The 18,788-nt window shown below is 37.7% G+C and overlaps 1 protein-coding gene across 1 annotated transcript in view; it reads left to right on the forward strand.

Annotated features, from left to right (window-relative positions):
• Window positions 1-18,788, forward strand: part of SCIN (scinderin) — an 80,708-nt gene that overhangs the window by 42,687 nt on the left and 19,233 nt on the right. Inside the window, exons 5-9 of the mRNA XM_049641557.1 lie at window positions 7,326-7,418; window positions 10,239-10,371; window positions 11,290-11,378; window positions 12,225-12,440; window positions 15,518-15,639. Coding sequence (XP_049497514.1) covers window positions 7,326-7,418; window positions 10,239-10,371; window positions 11,290-11,378; window positions 12,225-12,440; window positions 15,518-15,639 — 653 coding nt within the window. The remainder of the gene's footprint in view (window positions 1-7,325; window positions 7,419-10,238; window positions 10,372-11,289; window positions 11,379-12,224; window positions 12,441-15,517; window positions 15,640-18,788) is intronic.

An 18,788-nucleotide genomic window follows, 5' to 3' on the forward strand; every position in this document is an offset into this window, starting at 1 on the left:
CTAAACCCTTGAATATACCATAGAAACAGGCCCAGAGGGGTTTGAAAATCCGCAACAGTACCAGGCTTCAATCAGAATCTTGGGCTCAGATTCATACTTTCGCACTGTTTATCATAACTACCCAGATGGTTCTAGAATGTAGCCAGTTAAAACAACTGCTCTAATTTAATCAGTTGGCATTCTGGCTTATGTATTTTAATAATTTGTGAGTAGCTTTCCATGATAGCGTCTTGTAAGTAGGTTTCCATAGTATGGTAACTTGTGAATTTGCTCTCTACATTATAACTTACGAGTTAACTTTCTTGTGAGTTGGACTTTCTAAGTCTAATATCTAATCTGGTGATGTTACTGTAACACTGAGAATCAGACCTGTATCATGGTGAGTTCCCCAAGGCCACAGGATTCCCTGACTTCTCTAGAACTACACTGTCAAATACAGCATTGACACATATGGCTATTACAGTTCTGATTTAAATTAATTAAGATTAAATGAAATTAAAAACCCAGTTACATGGTCATACTAACCACATTTCAGGTGCTCGGTAGCTGCATGTAGCTAATGACTACCATATTGGACAGCACAGATATGGAATATTTCAATTACAGAAAATTCCACTGGGCGGTCCTGGCCCAGATTATTAAATAACCAGACATCTCTTGCAGACTTGCAATTTACTTTATCCTTTTATCCAAACATGTACTTCACATGCTTTATCTCAGTTTAAAATAACTTTAACCACTATTTGATATATTAAATTACCCTTTTTATTTGATTTCTCCATAAAGGGATAAAGGTATTTCAGGGGCAGAGAAACACATCACTGGGAACAGCAAATGTTGGAACCTCATATCAGATTAGGTGGAGCCAGCTAAATGGGGTCACATCATTTCTCAGAATTGCCTGTAATTTTATATCTCTGTCTTCCCTGTTATCAAATGTTTATCTGACTTAAGCCATAAAATGCCACAAAGCAAGTAAATATACCATAACAACTAGGCTATATTTCATCTTTGTAATTTATTTGTATTTACCATAGGTTAGGAATCGATTGATTTTTTTTTTTCCAGTTGGGGAAAGAAAATAAGACAGGAGAATTTCTGAGTAATTAAAGGTTAGCCCTTAGGACCTGAGAGTCTCCTTCATTTTTGGTGAGAGTAGAAATAGCCATTTGTACTAAAGTGATTACGAAGACCATGATGCCTCCTTTGCTGTGGTGAGCACTATGGAAGGAGTCCCGAAGTCTGGTTTGCGTCCTTTGCTTTACTATTTATAAGACTTGGACCAAAGGCAAAACTCCTAACTTCTCTCATCCTCATTTCCCTAATCTGCCAAACTGAAATCAGAGTTAAGAAACATAGAAGACTCTATGTTAAATGCTTTTAGGTCTTGACACTAACTTGGAACATTTTCATCCAAAGTGATTTAGAGTCTTGAGTTAGGTATTGTCCTTCCTCCAGACCACACATTATCCCTTCTTTTCCTACTATTCACTCCAAATACTTATTGCACATTGTCCAAACATCCTGACTTTTCTGTAGAAGAGAGAGAAAGCACATCCTAAGGGAGCAAGATCGTAAATGTTGGAATTTCGTATCCCAAATAGGTGGGGCTGACTAAAAGATTCAGAATAAACAAAGGCAGATGTAAATGTGAAAACTAAGTAAAGATTATGAAGATAGAGAAACATTTTTCTTAACTTCCTGGTCCTTCTTTTCTAAAACAAATTTACACATAGGCCTGTTTATGTTTAAAAGAACAAGTTACAATGGGTCATAGAGAAAAAACACAAGACACTGAGGAGGTCTTGGCCCATGTCATGAGAACCCAGGGAATCTGAAGCTAGGAGATAGTGAATTTAAAGTGAGATGGTGTATTTGCTGCCATGATTTAACGTAAATATCTTCTGATTTATTTTGGATTCAACTTCTGTTGAAGGTAAGAAGTGAACAGCAGAACAGAAGGTCTGCTTAGGCATAGAACAAAATTGTATTTCCACAAATTTCCAACCTCTCTACTTAAAGTCATGTCTTAAATTGTTAAACATTTCCATTATGATACTGACAAACAGAGAGGAGAAGATAGAGGTATTCCCATTTTTCTATTTGTATCACATCTATAACAAAAATGGTACCTGCGACCTTTGGAACCACTTAATTCCTAGTTGAAAAATTAAGGCCCCTGTGCCACTGGTGGCCCCTTCTAGGTCTTCACATTAACAAAAGTTTCTATGATCAAAACACCTAGAGCATTTAGGAATTCATCAAGAATAGTTACTATCCTTTGATGAATTGAATGAGAAAGACTGCAGTAGAAGCTTAAGGTAGATTGTAAGTTAAAAGGAAGTTATAATTACTCCATTTGAAGTAATGAAGTGCCAACTATTTATTCCACAGGGAGAGAAAATAAATACAGAACAAAGAAGTCATTATTTTTTGCTTAATAAAAGCTTTTACAGTTTTATTAAAGAAAAATACCTGTTTATTACTGAAATTTTAGCAAATGTAGATAGTCATAATAGAGAAGAAATATATCCCCAAGTCCCATCTTTGAGAAAAAAATAACCAAATTCTTCGTAATCTTTCTTTTCATCTGTGTATCCCTGTGCTTTCTCAAGAAAGAGTTCCTACTGCAGACAATGCTTTGCAATATAAATTTTTTACTTGAAACATTATGAACATTTTCCTGACCATCAGTTTGTATAATATGTTAATGTCTGTATAGTTTTCCATTCCACAGATACACCCTAATTTGTTTAATCACTTTTGTGTTGGGCATCTAGGAAGTTTGTGTTTTTTTAATATGTGAAATGCTGCTATGAATATTTATTAGGTTGAATTGTTTGTATGTATTTCAATTATTTCTTTATAATAAACCACTAGAATAGAATTATTCGGTTAAATGATTGGTCTGTTTCTTGGGTTTTTGTTACCTACTTCTAGGCACTTCCTAGAAAATTCCTAAGAATTTTCCTGCTCACCAGAGAGTGCTTGGTAGAATACAGAATCTTTCCCAGCATCTGATGTTGTCAGCTGCTTCCTAACCTTTGACAATTTTATGGGTAACAGAGTACTATTGTTTTATTTTACATTCTTTGGTAGCTCTTTCGTGTTTGTTGAACACTGTCCTCTCTTGTTTGAAGGGCTGTTTGCTCACATCACACTCTGATGTGAAGGAAGAACTTCCCTTTAAGGCCCACTGCATAGGCAGAATCGAAAGAAAGGGTAGTGGACAGAGGTTTTGGAGAGAAATGAAAACAGCTGTGGGGAGAGGAGGACAGAAACCATCCCCCTCATAACTAGTGTGTATTTTGCATGGTACATGTGCTATTATGGCTCTAACTGGAACAAGAGAACGGAGAGTGGTCCCGGTGCAGTTTCTGCCATGAAATAGCTTCTTACTTATCTTCAGAGACAAGATCTAAACAATTAAGTGTCAACCTTTTTGAAATGCCTGTAGAGGCAGCACAGCACACTAGTTATGAGCACATACTCTGGGGCCGGAGTTCAAACCCTGACTTTGGCATTTACCATAAGCTGCATGACGGTGGGCAAGTTGCTTAATCTGTTTCTTGAGGCATAAAATGGGAAAATAGCAGTGACAGGTTGATATAAAGGAGAAATGACTTGATAGACCTACAAGTCTTAGACTGGTGTCTGGTAAGTAGTGATATGTAAGTGTCTTGTAAACAAAATTTATAAAGAACCTGGCATGGCACATAGCAGCACTTGAGAAGTGTTAGCTGAATACATGTAATATGCAATAAAAGGCAATACATAGACAAACAGGTTTCAGTACATGTGGTTTAGACAAGAGGGGTACTGGGTGTTAAGGGATAGTTTTCAAACAAATAAAATCATGAATCTCATACAAATATAAAATAACCCATATCAAAGAGCTTTTTAATTCATTTAAGAGAACAATAAGATATTATAATTAGTTCAAAGAAGGATCCAAAGAACAGACAAGTGAATGAATGGGTGATCAGCGTTGAGATGAATTTGCTGACAAATGCAAAGCTGGCCTCTTCCACAGGGCAGAAATTACTTTCGTCTCCACCAGACAAAATTCCTGTGCATCTCTGTGGACAAAATCATTTGCTGCTGTCAGTCTTTACTAGATTGGAAGGTCACTCAAAGAAAAGGAAAGAAAATAACATCATGGTATCAGATCACCAGCAGGAGCCCCTCGACACGATCCTTGGAAAAAATCTTTTGGTCCATTTCAAAGACTTTCCTATTTTCCCTTGATTTAGGGAAGTAGGCAACTAATCATTCTAAAAATTATTGAAATTAGAGCATTAAAGGGACTTTGACAGAATTGAAGCCTCAAGCACTGAACAGTTCTGTGAAACAATCACTTCACGACTTTGAGCATCAGTGACCTTTTCTGTAAAAGGAGGATAAGTGTGTCTCGTTCCTGGAATCTCTTATAAAACGAAACAATATGTGTCCAAAGATCCTAATACAGTGTGCGACTCATAGTAGATATTCAATAAGCAGTAGCTATTACTGTGCTAATTATGATGAGCTGAAGCAACCAAAGAATAATTGCTCACTTTTGATTCTACCACACGCGGTCAGCCTAGGTAGAAGTTATGTGCAGTGTTTGGTAAAGCCCTGGGGAAGGAAATTGTGTGGCTCCCACAGGGGACACTGAAAACATCAGCATGGGGAAGGGGGTTGGTAGAGAATACTGAGAAATAACGCAGTGTAGGTAGCATCCAGTGTCTGAAGAGGCTTTGGAATCCAGTCAAGTTTTGGCCGTCAGTAAGCAGCCAATTAAGCAGCATCTGGAGTGCAGATTCCTGGGCCTCACCCCAGACATAATGACTTAATGGCTGGCAGTTGAGAATGTGTGTTTTATCAGGTTACCCAGTTACCAGTGTTGCTTTAGCATATTGGAACTTTAAGAATCACTGATGCAAATATAAGATATAAACCTTTATCTGGAGTCATTCTTGAAACTTAGGAGTAAAGTGAAGTAAGGGACCTTCCAGCCAGTGTATGTATAGGATAATGTCTAAATGAAAAGATGAGGTGAGCCTGAAGGCAGGAGGGAACTGGCAGGTTTAGGTGGGACCTATCCCTGAGGTGATGAGGGATTGCACTAAGGTGGCAATTAAGGAAGAGACAGGAATCAGTGACTCCAAACATTATTATAAAGAAGTAGACTTTAATGACTAAGTTGGTAGGAGATTCAAAATGGAGGACCACAAGTATTCAAAATGGACCACTTGATTTTAAGTCCAGGTAAATAGAATAGAGATTCATTGACACAAATTGAGAATTGAGAATGGTCAGTTTCGTGGAAAGCTAAGTTCAGTTTGGGGCATGTAAAAGGATGAAGATACTCTTAAGTGGAAATTTATGGAAAATGATTGAAGGAAGGGGAGGGATGGGGAGACTCCAAGCTTGAGTGACAGGTCTTGGCTAGAACAATAGATGAAATTTTTAAGGAACATCTTCAGATAAGTCTTCTCTGTTTCCCTTCCTCTTTAAATTGTCAAAATATATGTTATTTCACACACAAAGGATTTCATGAGTTAAATGCTAATCCCTTTGAGTATTTCAAATTTATGTATTATCCTATCTATAGAGAAAAAGTAAAGCTGTATTTATAGTTTACTTTAAAGATGAAAACCTAAGGCATAGTTGAGAAGGTGAACATGTTTAATTATTTTCCTCTTTCTAGACAAGATGTAAAGCCCTTACGATTTAGGAAGGTGGTTAGAAACTCATTTGTATATCCCAGTGAGGTATTTGGTAAATGCTTAGTTATTGAACTGAATTTTAAAATGATTCCTGAGGATACCTGACAATGTACAGCATCTGCCTACCCCTGGAGTTAAGCCTGTTTCTGGTAAATCCTGTGAGTTCAATTCCCAAATGTGCTACAGTCCTTTGAGAAGCTAATTAAGATCCTTGGCTCATATGGGGATTGTTGTCTAAAAATTAAAAGTTAGAATGTGCTCTAAATCTCAGACTCACGTGACCCACTGGGAAACTTCCAAGTATTAGTAAGTCCTCAGCTTAAACTGTTGGTTCAGAACCACTCTCTTGGTTGGAGTAGAATCACAAAAGGGTATTTGAAGAGCCCTTTCTTTTTCTTATAAACTGTACAAACATCTAGCACAGTAAAGCCGTTTTTAAAAAGTGCCTTTGATTGCAAGTGTTGTAATTTTTGTTTTGATCCTACTATTAACAAAAACTAAAAACTGTATTGTAATCATTTAGTATGTACAATAATTGAAGTGTTTTATTGATCGTTGTGTCAACAAAAAGATGAGCACGTTCCCAGAGAAAATAAGTTCTCTAGTGAATTTCTAAACGCCAGGCAGTGCCCATAATCCAACAAGGATTAGATTTTATGTACATTTTATTGTTGCCTGGTATTTGGCAGTAGGTATTTTCACGCAATGTATTTTTAATGAATATAAAACACAGTATGCAAGGAATTTCGTTGCATATGAAATATTACTGAATCTAAGTGAATACCTCCTTTGCATGTTCTAAAGTTGAATTTATGTGTATGTTGTTATAAAAAAGTCACATTGCTTAGAGTAAGTTTATATTTTTATCCTGTCCTTAACATTCTATGGCATTGTGTTGATTGGTTTAATCAAGTTGCTTTATACACCTATTTTTTGTGATTTTAAGTGTGTAGAAACTCAAAGCAGATTCAAATGTACCTTCTGCTGAATGTTTTATGTCCTTGAATTTTTAGATTATTTTATATATGCAAAAAATAAATACATTCATTTATTCATTTGACAACTACTTATCGAACATCTCTTATGCCCCAGACACTGTTCTAAGTGCCAAATACACAGTAGGAAATATAGTATCATGTGGTCAAGAACTGGTCCTTTATCTACTGTCTGTCAGTAATGATAATGGTACTCCACCCTCAAACAGTAATTTGATCCAAGTCTTTGTAATTAATCCTATAGATTGATTCTAGAAGCAGAGGTCACAGGAAGAAATTGTTATGGAAGTGAATTTAGACTTCATATTTTAATTGATTCCTGCTCGTCTTCAATAATATGAACATCTTTGCTTTCGAGTGTAGGATTTTATTTCCTTGGAAGTTCCCATCATGAGCAAACTCAGTGTTGGTTTACTTAATGCGATTGATTTATTTGATCCATGGGAACAGGCCAGTGCAATATGATTGGTGAGAAATGTTTGAGCCTGGTCGTTTTAATGGCAAATATTTTATAATCTCTGTTTTTAGAAATCTAACAAGTTTTACTTTTTTTTTCTTTTTTTAACTCTGCATCCTTTAATGAGAGGTCTTTATCTTTTATCTGTTCACTGTTTTCCAGGTTTTAGGGACAAAGCCAGAGCTTAGGGATGGAGACGATGATGACGACACCATAGCAGACATAACCAACAGGAAAATGGCTAAACTCTACATGGTGAGTTTACTGTTAGCGAGTTTTATTATTTTTACTGGACTGGATGCAGCCAGGAGGCCTGTTCTGGGAGGGACTCTCTGGGATAGCTGATAATTATCATTGCCCTGAAAGAGAAATGTGTAAGTAAAATCCATTCTTTGCTCTAGTATGCTTATTAAAATTCTTCTTTTTATTGCTTTTTGTTTTTTTATTAAAAACGCCAAATAATAAGTGAAATAATTGATACAACTTAAATAAAATTATATATTGTTGCTGTGCTAGTTTGCAACAATATGTTTTGATATATGACATTTAATAAAATGTTTCCTTCATGGGATAAAAATACTTGGTAAGCTCTTTCTTTTTTTTAAATTTATTTATTTAAATTCAAGTTAGCTAACATACAGTGTAGTATTGGTTTCAGGAGTAGAACCAAGTGTCATAAGCTTTTTCTTACAAAGTCTTGATAAATTATAAAATCTTCATGTCATTTTAAATATCCTGTTTAGCCATCATAAAAACTTTCTTTGTTGCAGGAGGGAAAGGGTATCAAATCAAACAGCTGGGAGGAAGCAGAGTAAACATAGCCCTGTCCTGGGCATTTGAGACCTTGTTCCATGACACCTCTGTGGTGATAACCCACTGGGTGACCCTGGGCAAGATATGACCATTGTGGGCCTCAGTTTTCTTAGTTGAAAAAAAAAAAAAAAAAAGAGAGACAGATTACATTAGAAGATTATTCAGGTTCTTTCCAACTCCATAATTTTATGATTTTATTGCTGGTGAAGGCAACAGAAGCCACAAATGCACCAGATGAGGAGATTGCTCAGATGGGATCCTTTAAGAGTTCCCTTGCCTTATAACTTTCCAAGCACATGATTGGGAGCAGATGGTTAATCTCCCTGCAGAGCTAAGTAGTCATCCGGCATCACGGGAAGGAGTTACATTTGCTCTTCTTTAAGGGAACTTCTAGCTCAGAATCTGATTTTGAATGAAGATCAAGTTACTAACTTGTGTATTATAACTTACATTTTGTAACAGGGAAGTGGATTCTTTTCTTCCTAGAAGGCAAAGGAAAATGTGGTTACCACTTCTGCTAAATACTGATGATTTCAATATAAGCCATACAAAGATTGTTATTCTGGACTTCGTGGCAGCTTTTTTTCATTACTGTTTCTAAAACCCATTTTCAACAACTTAACAAATACTTTTTATGCTACATCATCAAATAAAACTGTTCTCCCTCTTGGACAGCATTATAATAAACTAAAGAAATATTTTAAAATGTGAAAATGTGTCATTTCTCCCTCTAGTGGATTTGTAATGTATTGCATTTATATAAAACACAAAGTCTCTTTGAAAATACTTTAATTTGGAATTGCAGAACAAAGCTGGGAAGCAGAATCACCTGGATAGCTTCCAAAAAACAAAACAAAACAAAACAAAACAAAACAAAACAAAACCAGAATTCAAGCCCCACCACAATGCTGCAAAACCCCACCACTGATCTAGGGAAGTCCCTGGAATGTGCATATTTATCCAGTGCCCAGGTGATTACCTTGCAGTCTACTAGCTGGCCTTTGAAAAACAGGGACTTCCAACCTGGGCATTAATATCACTTTCAGTTTTGCAAGACCACCTCCACCTTAAAAAAAAACAAAAAAAACCCCACAATGTTTTGTGGTTATTCCCAAACTGCAAGAGTCTAAGTAAATAAGTATTTGTGATAGAGGAAATTTACTTTGACAATTTACACAAAGTATGCTTAAATTGCAGGACCTAATTTAAAAAAAAAATCTATGAGCTTAGACTGTAATATGCCAGCACCTCCATAGCACAATGCTTGGCATATGGCAGGTGCTCAGTAAATGTTAAATGAATGAATGTTTAAGCTTTAGCTTTTGTATGTGTGCAATGTGTAAGATTATTACCTAGTTGAAATGATTGCTATGCAGTTTAGGAACTAATCATGTAAACTTCTTGGCCTAGTGCTTATAATATATAGAAATCTCAACAAACCTTAGCTATTATTATTATCACTATCATTTTCTGATGCGTTAGGTCCACTGTCAAAACTTAGCTTTTTATTAGTGTTTTTTTTTTTTACCCCAAAAGACTTTTTAAAAATTTTTAAAGTATTATTCATTTATTTTTTTAAGTTTATTTTTGAGAGAGAGACAGAGACAGAGACAGAGACAGAGACAAAGCAATTGGGAGAGGGGCAGAGAATGAGGGAGAGGGAGAATCCCAGGCAGGCTCTACACTATCAGTGCAGAGCCCAATGCAGAGCTTGATCTCATGATCTCACATGATTGTGAGATCAAGAACTGAGCTGAAATCAAGACTCAGATGGCCAATCGACTGAGCCACCCAGGTGACCCGTTACTAATTTCCCTGATGATGAGGGATGTTGAGCATCTTTTCATGTGTCTGTTAGCCATCTGGATGTCTTCATTGGAGAAATGTCTGTTCATGTCTTCTGCCCATTTTTAATTGAATTATTTGGAGTTTTTTAGTGTTGAGTTATATAAGTTCTTTATATATTTTGAACACTAATCCTTTATCATATATGCCATTCAAAAATATCTTCTCCCATTCAGTAGGTTATCTTTTAGTCTTGTTAAAGTCTTTTAAAAAGACTTTTAGGGTATAATTGAGCTCGTGGATTTTTTTTTGTTTTTTTAAACAGCTTTGTTGAGATATAATTTACATTCCCTGCCCATTTAAGGTATTCAGTTCAATGGTTTTTAATTACACTTATAGAGCTGTACAACCATCACCATAATGTAATTTTAGAACATTTTTCATTATCTACAAACAAGCTCATGGTTTTTATATTAGGTTTCAGATGCCAGTGGATCCATGAGAGTGACTGTGGTGGCAGAAGAAAACCCCTTCTCCATGGCAATGCTACTTTCTGAAGAATGTTTTATTTTGGACCACGGTGCTGCAAAACAAATTTTCGTATGGAAAGGTAAAAAATGCCATTGACATTGTGGCTGTGCTTCAGATATACAGCTATTTCTGTAGAAGCGTAAAGAAAACATCTTTTCTGATTTGATTTTATTTTTTTTAACATTTATTTATTTTTGAGAGAGAGAGAGAGACAGAGCACAAGCAGGGAAGGAGCAGAGAAAGGGGGAGACACAGAATCTGAAGCAGGTTCCAGGCTCTGAGCTGTCAGCACAGAGCCTGACATGGAACTCAAACCCTCTAATTGCGAGATCATGACCTGAGCTGAAGTCAGATACTCATCTGACTGAGCCACCCAGGTGCCCCTTTTTCTGATTTTAAAAAAAAGTCTATCTTTTTGAGACTTGACCTGTAAACAGCTCATATAAAATGCAGACGTCGACACCATGTTTTCTTCCTACTGGTATCATTTGCCAGAAATGATGGGGTTAAAGAAAGCATTAGAGAAATATGAAAAAAAAAAAATATATATATATACACACACATATGTATATATAAAATAGTGATCATTGTGATATTTCTAAATATGTTTAACATACTAGGAAATTTTTACCATTCTCAGTGTTCTATTTAAATTATAATTATGTTCACTGCTTGGTGTGCAAGTATTTATTAATCATATAATATCTTCCCTCTCTGAGATTCTTTTTTTAATGCTATATTTTATTTTTTTAATTATTTTTTTTTTATTTTGAGAGAGTGAGAGAGTGAGGGAATGAGAGTAGGGAAGGGGCAGAGAGAGAGGGAGAGAGAGAGAATCCCAAGCAGGCTCTGCACTATCAGAGCAGAGCCAATGCAGGGCTCAAACCCATGAACTGCAAGATCATGACCTGAGCCAAAATCGAAAGTTGGATGCTTAACCAACTGAGCCACCCTGGTGCCCCAAGATTCTGTCTTTTTAATTTATCTTCCATTTTAGGTAAAGATGCTAATCCCCAGGAGAGAAAGGCTGCAATGAAGACAGCTGAAGAATTTCTAAAGCAAATGAATTATTCCACCAATACCCAAGTATGTGTGGACATGAACTGGCTAGAAAAAAAAAAAAAAAAGAACATGGGAGCTCCTCATATTGCCACAAAAACTCATGAGAGAATTTGGTTCAAAGTAATATATGCATGGGAGTCACTCTTCACTTACGTGTGTGCAACATGGTATCCTGTTGGGCCTACAAAGCTAGGCTCAAAACTTTGTAGAGGATGGAATTTTGCAGAAACTGAAGATCATACCTTCTGTGGGGCTGTATGATGAAAATAAGACCCTTTCTGCTTCCTCCACAGCATTTCAGTCAAGATAATCAGCCACAGTTGAGTTAACTGAGAGCACTTTTCAGTTAGTCCTTAGAGCAAGTTGTACAGACGTGGGCTGATAGCCAGACAATATTTGGCCTCACTGAAATGAGCTTAGATACCTGCTAGTTAGTTACTCCTCCTTTTCTGAGTCTTTCAGACTCATCCTTTCTCTTCATTTTTGCATCCTAGCACAAGTAACACAATGAGATTGTTTCTTCCAGGTCACAGACCTCTTACAAACCTAATGCAGAAAAACAGTCCAGTGTGTTTGACTATAATGGTAACATAGGAAAGAACTTTGTTCTTATTTCAAACATCCAAATTCAGTGGCAGTCACTGTAGTTGTGACAAAAAGCATTGGGTTGTTTTACCTTCATATTTGGTCACCTTCCATCTTCCATTCCGGTAAGAATCCCAGCTTCTAAGTTTACATCTGTCATCACAGGTGCCAAGACAATCTTTCTCGTTTCCTTAGTTTTTTTTCTCCATTCCTGGTTGAATGTTTTTCCTCAGTCTCTTATTTTCCTCTGCATAATTATTACTTTTTTTTTTTTTTTAACTTCAGATTCAAGTTCTTCCAGAAGGAGGGGAAACACCAATCTTCAAACAGTTCTTTAAGGACTGGAGAGATAAAGATCAGAGTGATGGCTTCGGGAAAGTGTACGTCACCGAGAAAGTGGCTCGAGTAAAACAAATTCCTTTCGATGCCTCAAAACTACATAGTTCTCCGCAGATGGCAGCCCAGCACAATATGGTGGATGATGGATCTGGCAAAGTGGAGGTATTTGGCTGTTTCTGCTTGTGTTTTTTGTTTCCACCAAGCCCATTTATGCCAGTGCACTTGGAGATGTAACTTCAGGAAACTACAAACTTTGTAAAATGTGAATTTTATTTATGAATAAAGGTGACCCATGACTATATATTAAGTCAGGTAATTTAAAGCTGGAAGAGATGATCTCTGACCTTCAATCCTATTTTACAATGTGTATGTTGAGATTCCAAGAAGTTAGGTGATCTGTGCAAGATCATGTAATTACCATCTTAGAGACGTGGAACCCAGCCGTCTTTTTTCCTGGTCCAGAATCGCTCCAGCTCTTGGAACTGGGATTGTCCGGTGATACTGTACCAAATATCATTAGTCCTTTCTTGTAGCTTACAGGCATTCCCAAAGCGAATTGGACATGTGCTAAAATCACAGATATTTTTAGAGCATTCAAATTGTTTGATGTTACTCCTTTTTTTTTTTTTTTGACAAAAATGCTAATAACCCTCTAATAATTCTCCCTAACTCAGCTCTCACCACACTCTACTCGAGTCACTTCACTTAATGAGAACTGGGTAATGTCACATCTTATTATAAAATATTTTAATGGTGGGGCACCTGGGTGGCTCAGTCTGTTATGGGTCCGACTTTGGCTCAGATCATGATCTCACGGTTTGTGAGATGGAGCCCTGCATCAGGCTCTGTGCTAACAGCTTGGAGCCTGGGACCTGCTTCAGATTCTCTCTCTCTGTCTCTCTCTCTCTCTCTCTGTCTTGCCCCACCCCCATCCCCCAACTTGTGTTCTGTCTCTATCTCTCAAAAATAAATAAATGTTAAAAAAAATTTAAAAATAATTAAAAAAAAAAAAAGGGGCACCTTGGTGGCCCAGTCAGTTAAGCGTCCGACTTCAGCTCAGGTCATCATCTCGCGGTCTGTGAGTTCAAGTCCTGCATCGGGCTCTCTGCTGACGGCTCAGAGCCTGGAGGCTCATTCGGATTCTTTGTCTCTCTCTCTCTCTGTTTCTCTCTACCCCTCCCCCACTCATGCTCTGTCTCTGTCTCAAAAATAAACATTAAAAAAATTTTTTTAAAATAATAATAAAAAAAATACTTTAATGGCTCTGCATAGTATTCCTGAGAATATTCATCTTAAGCTGGGCCTACAAGGCCTTCAGTGCCTAGATCCTGGCTGTCCTCTCTGCCTCACCCTTCCACTGCCTGAGGGCACTTCCCCTCCTCCCTCAGGCTAACATCCCCACTCCTCCTTTGTAATTCAGTTAAGTCACAAGCTGCATCTCTTGGAGAAGCCTTTCCTCCCATACTGGAACAGCCTTTCTCTGTGCTCAAACCAACCAGTATTTTTCACAGAACCCATCGTACTGTTCATTAACTTACAAACTTACAAAGCAGAATTGTTCAGTTACTTAGAAAGGTCTCCTCCTAGACCTCTTGTTAGTTCCTTGAGGGCAGGAATTGAATATTTTATCTTCGTATTCTCAAGGCTTACCACCAATATTTGGAGCAAAGTATAGGGTAAAGAGATTTAAGGCGCAGTTTTTCCTCTTTTTGAAAGGCATGAAGTGAGAATCTAAGGTGGTCCAGGGTTGTGGGAACCGTGAAGGGAGAAATGGCAGAGGGGTCTCAGCTTCTGGTCTGGGTCTGTCTCCTGCCTAGCAGGTCTCGTGGCAGACTTTGCTCCCCAGCACCAACTATGTTCCCAGTGCATTCTCCGTTTGTCACAGGTCACTGAGTCTCAGAGATGTCCTCCTGAGTCACCCCAGGCCTGCTGAAATCTGGGGCTCTCTCTAGGCTTTTGGGCTTAGCCTGGCAGCGCTGGAGTTTCTCCTCTGCTCACCAGGATGGCACTGGAAGGCTTCTGTCTGCGAGCTCTGCCACCTGCTCATCTCTCTAAATTTCGAAGCGAGGGGTGCACCCTGCCCCTGCCCAGGAGGGCAGGCATGCGCACAGTGCCTGGCGGGCTCTCTCCTGTTACTTTCCTGGTTCATCTACAGCTCTGCTTTCTCCAACCTGGAGTGTCTTTAATCTGTGATGAGGATGAGAAACTAGAAAAAAAAAAAAATGGTTCTCCTACTTTTGTGCATTCGGTCTTCCGCCTACATGGCACCTTTTAAAAACAATCATGCAATCGGTGTCTTGATTATGTGGTCTCCATCTGCCACTCTTGCCTGAGAAGATAATAGTTTCATGCATTAAAATTCAGGGAAAAAATACTTTTAAATAAACAAACAAGGTATCTCCCAATGGATGAGAAATGTGATGCAAACTAAGAGATATATTTCTGAGCTGAATATTTTAGTTCATTATTCCACTGGAGTCTAGTGCTGTTTTCACTAGTCAATCAAGCAATAGTTATGTATTAATCAATAGGCCCAGAACTGAGCTAAGTACTATGGAGGATGCAAAAAATTTATATAAGTGCTTAGAAATGCAGTAAACAAATTGTCAAATAGATAAAATTTGGTCTCATTGCTTAATTTGTAAGCTAGAGAAGTAATTTATGAATTTTTTATTGGGCTCTAAAGTAAAAAAATAAAAAGGGGCACCTGGGTGGCTCAGTTAAGAGTCTGACCCTTCTTGATTTTGGCTCACATTGTGGTCATGAGATCAAACCCTACATAGGGCTCCTTAGGCCTGCTTAGGATTCTCTGTCTCCCTCTGCCATTTTCCCCCACTTGAATGCACACGTTTTGTCTCTCTTTCTGTCTCTCTCAAATAAGAAAATAAATTTTAAAAAAGTTATTGGGGCATCTGGGTGGCTAAGTCAGTTGAGAGTCCAATTTTGGCTCAGGTCATGATCTCACAGTTCCTGAGTGTGAGCCCTACATCTGGCTCACGGCTGTAAGCACAGTGCCCAGTTTGGATCTTCTGTCCCCCTCTCTCTCTGCCCTTCCCTGTTCACGTTCTCTCTCAAAAATGAATAAACATTTATATATATATATATATATATATATATATATATATATATATATGTATACTTATTTAATGATAGATCTAAACCAAAAATTTTTTTTAACTTATAAGTACTATTATATCAAGAAAATGTTAATTTTGGTATGCACATTCGATTCCTTTCAGATTTGGCGTGTAGAAAATAATGGTAGGATTGAAATCGACCAGAACTCGTATGGTGAATTCTATGGTGGAGACTGCTACATTATACTCTACACTTATCCCAGAGGACAAATTATCTACACGTGGTAGGTTTCCCTCTTTCATAAGATCTCAAGTTCCAAGGAGGACAGATTTTGCTCCAAAGTTGCATTTCATTAAATTTCTTGGGAGAGGGGTAGAATTATCCTATAGTTACCCCAGTGAGATTTGTATAGCATGCATGTGATATTTTCTTTCAATATGTTTTTAACTATATTTTGTAGGGGTTAGATAAAAATCATCCTTTCTAGTCTAGGAAAAAAGGTTTTGGTATCCAGAGGTAGTGTTCTTTTAGTAGATATGTAGTTGAATGTCTCGTCTTCTGTGCAAGCTAACACTCTAGCTGGCCAGCACTGGCTACCAGGTGTTCTTATTGTTAAAATTCACAGAGGCCCATCCTGATTGAAACTGCAGAGTTGCAGTGAGGCAAATGCTCTAAGGAAGGGTTTATATATATTATATATATAATATTATATAATAATATAATATTATATATATGTGTGTATATATATATATACACATATATATATAATTTATGATTCTGATTCATACTCCAGTAAAAACTGACGCATTTTTACTCTTGGTCCCCATGAAATTCGTGGCAGTAAAGGAGAAAAAAATGCCATTGTGTCCATACTTTATACAGTTTTGCATAATGATTTGAGTTATTTGAAGGTTAAGTTTACTTAGAGTCCATGCCAAGGCCCTGTTCAATGGGGAGTGTCCAATCAGATAAGTTAGATGCACATACCATGCTGAGTTGTTTCAAAGGGATGGGGATTCTATAACAAATCATAATCATGTGGGATTCTCAAACTTTTTATTCTATGGTGAGGGTCCCACCAGATGAGAGAGTCACCTCCCTCCCTACAGTGTGACCACTTATCACGTACACTGACCAGTGCATTGAGCCCAACTAAGTTCAGGAGACGGGATGATTATTTTTATCCTATAGGCTTTTGGTACCAAAGGGTGGTCCAGGAACCAGAAACATCAGCATCACCTGGGAGGTAGTTGGAAATGGAGAATTCCACCACCTGCTTTTGGCCCACTAAAGCAGAACCTGCATTTTAATGAGAACCCCAGATGATTCATATGCCTTTTTGGAATTAACAGTCACTGCCTTAGGCAATAGGTCACATCATATCCCATTAAAGATTAACATTAGCTATTTAACTGAGTGTTTATGATGTCATCTTCATAGCAACTTTTTTTTTTTTTTTTTTTTTTTGAGCAGCATGTTTGTGTCAGCAAAGTGCTGGATGTTTCCATATATTATGTTTCTTCCTCACAACCAGGTTATTTTCAAAAGACAAAAAGGGAGGAGGGAATCAAACAGATAAAGTAACAACCCAAATTCACAACTGTTGTAACTAGTGAAGCAACATTTCACACCTTGATCTACCGCTCTCTTTAATTCTCCAGCTGAGTGTGGCTACCCCCGGTATAAGCTATGTTCTTCTTTTGCAGTTTCCTCTTCTACAATTTTAATTCAGAATGGTGTTTGTGCAAAGCATGGCATTTATAGGGATAAACCAGTCGTTCCCAGTCAGCTTTTCTTCTATATTGTTTTTTGGTCTGCCTCTTAATTCTCTTTTGTATGTAAAAATGTGATTGTGGTGCTTAGATCAAGAAAGACTAATAAACAAGCAATTCAAGAGAATATTTTGAAAAGTTAACAATTTGCAATCTACATAAATAACAATGTGAATATAACTAAAACAGACTAAATCAGATTATAAACATTCATTGCGGTTATTATTTCTCAAATCATTTCAAACTATTACCGGAGCACTTTCTATATGCCAAGCACTGTGCTAGGTAGATACTAAAGACACAGTGGTGAGAAAATTATATAACGTGTCCCAAGAATTTTTATTTTAAAAAGAAGCAGATGAGGGGCACCTGGGTGCCTCAGTTGGTGAAGCATCTGGCTCTTGGTTTCGGCTCAGGTTTGAGCTCGTGATTCGTGGGATCAAGCCCCACATTGGGCTCTGCGCTGCCAGAATTCTCTACCCCTGGCATTCTGCCCTTCCCCTGAAAATGCGCACATGCACGCGCCCCCTCTCTCTCTTTTTCAAAATAAATAAACTTTAAAAAAAAAGAAGAAGCAGATTATTAACAAGCATTTCAATGAAGTATGGAGGATTTTAAGAGAAGAGCGAGCTGAGTGATCTTTGGAGAGTTCTAGAACGACACCCAACCCCCCTTCTAGGCTACTGGGGAAGAGCTCCTAGAAGAAGTGACATCTTAGTGGGAGCAGAAGTAGCAGCTAGGCAGACAAGCAAATAGAGAAGTTGTTCTAAGCAATGCAGGTAAGGGTGCTCTAACCTACTAGTAATGACATATGGCTGCAGCAAAGTTAGGAAGCAAAAGATAAAATCAGAGAAATTATAAGGAGTCAAATTGTGAATGGCCTTGTAACCGTCCTGGGGAGGATACACTTTAGTGTCAGGGCCTTGGAGATGTCAGTCAAGGAGTTTTCTTAGGGGAGTAGCATGATTGGCTTTCACATTAAAGAAAATATTCTGGGTTGACATCTAAAAGAATGAACTGATGGGAGGAGATTGGTGGCAGGGAGGCCACTGGGAATGTGTTGCAATAATCCCAGTTGAATGATAATGTGGTCAGAACTCAGCGTAAGGGCAACAGGGAATGCATAAGGTAAGTTTGTACAGTGTTAAGGAGTTGACATCTGAAAGACTAGTTATGGGAAGTAGGGAAGATGAGCAAATAAAGGGTGCCCCCCCCCCCCCCAGATCTCTGATCCATGCACAAAGGCATAGTGTTTCATTCACTGAGATAAGAAACTTAAGAAGAAGACAGGTTTGGTTCTCTCTCAAAAATTCTAAGGGAAAAATGTGAGAAGATGCCACACTCTTCATAGTTCCTCTCTTTGGGATGGGACTGGGATGGAAGGGGTGGTCATTTAATTTTCTTCTTTCCAATTTGATGTGTTCAAGGTTTCTGTGATGATAATTATGATTTTTGAGATATCAAGACTATAAATTAGGTATTGAGAGTCCTTGTTTTGAGAGTCTTTGCCATTTAATACCACAGATGTTAAATATAAGTGTGTTAATGTATGGTCTGCGCGACTTCAAGTGCTTCTATAGTGGTAGTGAAGAGACATTTAGAAAACAAGCAGATCTCCTGAAGATTAGCTTTCAAACTAACAACTTCCCAGTTTATGTGA

Source organism: Panthera uncia, chromosome A2, assembly GCF_023721935.1.
Source record: "Panthera uncia isolate 11264 chromosome A2, Puncia_PCG_1.0, whole genome shotgun sequence".
In the NCBI taxonomy this organism is placed as follows: domain Eukaryota; kingdom Metazoa; phylum Chordata; class Mammalia; order Carnivora; family Felidae; genus Panthera; species Panthera uncia.